The sequence below is a fragment of the Cebus imitator genome, unplaced genomic scaffold (genome assembly GCF_001604975.1).
Source record: "Cebus imitator isolate Cc_AM_T3 unplaced genomic scaffold, Cebus_imitator-1.0 Scaffold228, whole genome shotgun sequence".
NCBI lineage: Eukaryota > Metazoa > Chordata > Mammalia > Primates > Cebidae > Cebus > Cebus imitator.
In genome coordinates, this window is record NW_016107543.1 from 1,362,812 (window position 1) to 1,368,022 (window position 5,211).

The window sequence follows — 5,211 nt, forward strand, 5'->3', positions numbered from 1 at the left end:
AAAAAAAAAAAAAAAAAAAAAATTCAAACCAGTCTCTCATATCTTCTAAAGTAAGTTTTTAAATTTTTACGTCTTAATTTTCCATGACAGGAACCTTCAGCCTATGGTGTCATCCCAAATTTGAGGATCGCTGTCAATCTGTTGTAGAGTTTATTAAGAGAGCCATTATGCACTCCAAGAATGGGAAGTTTCTCTATTTCTTAAGATCCAGGGTTCCAGGTAAGACTGTTCTTCTGTTAATTATATAACTTAACTTGGGTATGATCCAGTTTAGTGTCAAAAAACACCACCCCTACAAAAGGCCATGGTTAAGCTTTTTTCCCCTGGCTATTGTAGCAACCACTATTCTTACAGAGTCCCATGGTTAATCCCCTGCCTTTATACATTAATCTCTCAACGTACTGAGGAGGATCTTTGCTTCTCTGACCACATGAATGAGAAAACTGCTTCCACCTCTGGATGGATGCCTGGACATGATGATGTCCAGGCATCATGTGAATATTTGACATCTGGAGGAGTCTGTCCAGGCATCTCAACATTTATAAGTGAAGCAGAGAGGTGAGAGCTCTCAGGTCCTACCCATAGAAACAGGGAAGGTAAGAGAATGTTCACCATAAAGGCAGGGGCGAGTGTCAGGGAGGCTGAATCTGGTTAGGCGTGGTGGCTTATGCCTGTAATCCCAGCACTTTGAGAGGCTGAGGTGGGAGGATTGCTTGAGCCCAGGAGTTTGAGACCCCCATCTCTTAAAAAAATTAAAAAAATTAGCCAGGCATAGTGGTGCATGGCTGCACCACCTGTAGTCCCAGTTAGTTGGGAGGCTGAGGTGAGAGGATTGCTTGAGCTCAGGTGGTCGAGGCTGCAATGAGCTGTGATCCTGCCACAGCATTCTAGTCTGGGTGATAGAACAAAACCCTGTCTCCCCGCAAAAAGGAAGAAAAAGCCAAATCCAATTGCATATTGCAAGCTGTTAGGAAGTATCTGCTGTGGGTTTGTCCATGTTGTACTAAACTTGCTGTCGAATAGTATATACTTTTCTTTTATATCTTGCCGCGCCTACCGTTGATGAGTACGAGACCTCTCTCCATTTGGGAGCACTGGGCTGTCGCTATCCTTGATAGTGTGGTTGTATAGGCTTCCTGCCCACTAAATTAGGGAGGTGTCTGTACAATCTGTGGAGGGCAAGAGGGGATTGTTTGGAGCAATCTGCCTTTATAGTGTTAGGTAAAGACAAAATGTCAAGTACATTAATATGAGGATCTTGTAAGATACAAACAACTTAAACCACACATGGTGGCTCACACTGTAATAATCCCAGTACTTTGGGAGGCTGAGATGGGCAGATCACTCAAGTTCAGGAGTTCAAGACCAGCCTGGACAACATGGCGAAACCCTGTCTCTATAAAATACACAAAAATTAGCCGGGTGTGATGGTGGGCATCTGTAGTCCCAGCTACTCGGGAGGCTAAAGTGGGAGGATCACTTGAGCCTGGGAGGTGGAGGCTGCAGTGAGCCAAGATTACACCACTGTACTCCAGCCTGAGTGACACAGTGAGACCCTGTCTCAAAACAAACAAAAAAAGCAGGGCACAGTGGCTCATGCCTGTAATCCCAGCACTTTGAGGCCAAGGCAGCTGGATCACCTGAGATCAGGAGCTTGAGCCAACTTAGCTCAAACTTGGTGAAACCCGTTTCTACCAAAAATACAAAAATTAGCTGGTTGTGGTGGTGGGCACCTGTAATGCCAGCTACTGGGGAGGCTGAGGCAGTAGAATTGCTTGAAGCTGGGAAGTGGAGATTGCAGTGAGCTGAGATCACACCATTGCACTCCAGCTTGGGTGATAGAGCAAGATTCTCTTTCAAAAACAAACAAAGAAAACTTAAAATGAGAACTTCATGCTTTCCCATTGAATCAAATTAAGATTCTTAAACAGAATGCCAAAAAAGTGCTCTAAACTGTGGAAGTTCAGGGGAGCCACAGACAGAAGACTAGGAACTGGATTGAGCCAGGTGACAGGAATGTTTCTTATAATCTTGGTGATTTAAATAAGGCATGACAGGGTGTAAACTGTATTAATTCTCACTTCATTTAGTTTTGTCTCAGTGCTGTCAACACAGTTGGGCCTTGTGCAATTGACTTGGTTAAAGGGAAAAGTTAGATTCCTTCCTCATAGGAGTTGACTCTGCTTAGCAGTTTTAAAATTTATGGCTTTTTGGGGGATATTTATTTAACAAATATTTATTTTGTAACTTAGTATCAAAAATAAGCTACCTCTGTGCCCTCAGAGAATTGATAGCCTCAAAGAGGGGACAGGAAGGATGACAAAAGTAAGAGCACATATTCAAGCTAGTACAAAGCATGGTGGTGGCTGGGTGTGGTGGCTCAAACGCCTGTAATCCCAGCACTTTGGGAGGCTGAGGTGGGTGGATCACCTGAGGTGGAGAGTTTGAGACCAGCCCAACCAACATGGAGTAACCCCACCTCTACTAAAAATACAAAATTAGCCTGGTATGGTGGCACATGCCTGTAATCTCAGCTGCTTGGGAGGCTGAGGCAGGAGAATTGCTTGAACCCAGGAGGCGGACGTTTCAGTGAGCCGAGATCATGCCATTGCACTTCAGCCTGGGCAACAAGAGCGAAACTCTGCGTCAAAAAAAAAAAAAAAAAAAAGCATGGTGGTGACCATTGAGGTCAGGGTAATCAGCTCTGCCTGTGGGCAAACCAGGGAAATCTTGGACAGGATTCTGGACTCTGGAGCATTGCTTTACTTGTAGAATATTGAGAAACTTGTTGAATCTTGGACTCCTCAGATATAGCTCATTTCATTCTACAAATAAACCCTGTCCGCAGATAGTTTAAGATTCTTAGCATTATATTAAGGGCTACGGTATGTAGTGTTTGCCACTGTTAATACTGAGTGCCTATTAGATGCCAGATATTGACCAGGTTCTTTATTTAAGTATCTTGAAAGTTTTACAACAACTTCAAAGTTGGATAATATAGATCAATCCATTAAAATAATATGGTTCACACCTGTAATCCCAACACTTTGGAAGGCCGAGGTGGTTGGATCACCTCAGGTCAGAAGTTTGAGACCAGCCTGACCAACACAGTGAAACCCTATCTCTACTAAAAATACAAAATTAGCCTGGGCAACCAAGTGTTACCCTTTGAGGGGATAATGCAGTCTCCTTTTTTTTTTTTTCTTTTTGAAAAAGCAAAAGAAACAAGTCTAATGAGTTGCAGAGCCAGTATGTGATTTCAGGTTTTTTTGTCTCAGATCCCAGAGCTGGTTGCAGTAGGAGGGCATTAAGACTGGTGTCAGGCTGGGTTGGTGGCGCACACCTGTAATCCTAGCTATTCCAGAGGCTGAGGCTGGAGAATCGCTTAGAACTCAGAAGGCAGAAGTTGCAGTGAGCGAGATCATGTAACTACACTCCAGCCTGGGCAACCGAGCAAGACTCTGAGTCAAACAAACAAACAATAAAATAATAAAAATAAATAAATAAATAAATAAATAAGTGGCCAACTTGGTGAAACCTCACCTCTACTAAAAATACAAAAACTGGCCAGGCGTAGTGGCAGGCACCTGTAAGTCCCTACTTGGGAGGCTGAGGCAGGAGAATCACTTGAAACTGGGAGGTAGAGGTTGCAGTGAGCGGAAATTGTACCACTGCACTTCAGCCTGGGTAACAGAGCAAGACTCTGTCTATAGAAGAAAAAAAAAATTAAAAATAGGCTGGGCTTGGTGGCTTACGCCTATAATACCAACACTTTGGGAGGCTGAGGCCGGCAGATAACGAGACCAGGAGATCAAGATCATCCTGGCCAACATGGTGAAACCCTGTCTCTACTAAAATGCAAAAACTTAGCCAGACGTGGTGGTGCGTGCCTGTAGTTCCAGCTACTCGAGAGACTGAGGCAGGGGAATCACTTGAACCCGGGCAGCAGTGAGCCAAGATCACGCCACAGCACTCCGGGTTGGCAACAGAGCAAGGCTTCATCTTAAAAAATAAATAAATAAAATTACTGGCCAGGTGTGGTGTCTCACGCCTATAGTTCCAGCACTTTGTCATTTTGGAAGGCCAATGTGGACGGATCATGAGGTCATCAGGAGCTCGAGACTATCCTAGCCAACATGGTGAAACCCTGTTTCTACCAAAAATACAAAAGTTAGCCGGGCATGGTGGTGCACGCCTGTAATCCCAGCTACTCAGGAGGCTGAGTCAGGAGATTCGCTTGAACCTGGGCGGTGGAGGTTGCAGTGAGCCCAGATCACGCCACTGCACTCCAGCCTGGTGACAGAGCTAGACATCGTCTAAAAAAAAAAAAAAAGGTACTTACTCTAAAGGTAACTTAGCTGATGAGTGCTGAAGCCAGAATTCAAACCTGGGCCCAACTAACTCCAAATCCTTGGTTTTCACCGGTCTGTTAGTGGAAGAGGTAATAGTAATCAGACTGAAAGTTTTCTGGCATTTGTGGAAACTACATAAAGAAGATAGAATCATGTTTACCGGGGGCAGGCGGGGATGAATGCTCCAGATTAATATCTGTGTACACTTAAAATTGTAATCAAGTTGAGAGGTCAAAGCAGAGCTATTGCCCTTCGACCCTAAGTGACCTCTCTTTGAATGATAGGGCCAAAGAAGACAAAGCCTTTACCACTATTTGCTGCCCTCTTTTGCTTATCATAAAGGGAAAGGCATTATATAAGCTCGACTTTATTAGAGGAGAGGATTGGGGTGAATAAGAGGTAGGTATTAGCATTTAGGTGGAGCTCTGTCAGTCTGTGTCAGGGATTTTAACTCAGTCGATTCTAAAAGGAGCCTGTGTGTTCAGACTTTGGAATGATGATAACTGAACACCTGCAAGGAGCCAAGTGTTACTCCATTTAACCAAGTGTTACCCTTTGATGGGGTAGTACAGTCTCCTTTTTTTTCTTTTTGAAAAAGTGAAAGAAGCTTAGGTCCAGTGAGTTGCAGAGCCAGTATGCGATCTCGGGTTTTTCTGGCTCAGATCCCAGAACTGGATGCAGTAGGAGGGCTTTAAGACTAGTGTTAGGCTGGGCACAGTGGCTCACGCCTGGAATCCCAGCTATTTGGGAGGCTGAGGCAGAGGAGGGTTGCTTGAACCTGGGAAGCAGAGGTTGCAGTGAGCCGAGATCGTGCCATTGTGCTCCAGCCTGGGCAACAGAGACTCTGTCTCAAAAAAAA

General features: G+C 44.5%; 1 protein-coding gene across 1 annotated transcript in view; it reads left to right on the forward strand.

Moving 5' to 3' along the window:
- The window catches only part of SOCS7 (suppressor of cytokine signaling 7), a 45,605-nt gene that overhangs the window by 25,758 nt on the left and 14,636 nt on the right, over positions 1 to 5,211 (forward strand). The window contains exon 7 of the mRNA XM_017497070.2: positions 91 to 219. Coding sequence (XP_017352559.1) covers positions 91 to 219 — 129 coding nt within the window. The remainder of the gene's footprint in view (positions 1 to 90; positions 220 to 5,211) is intronic.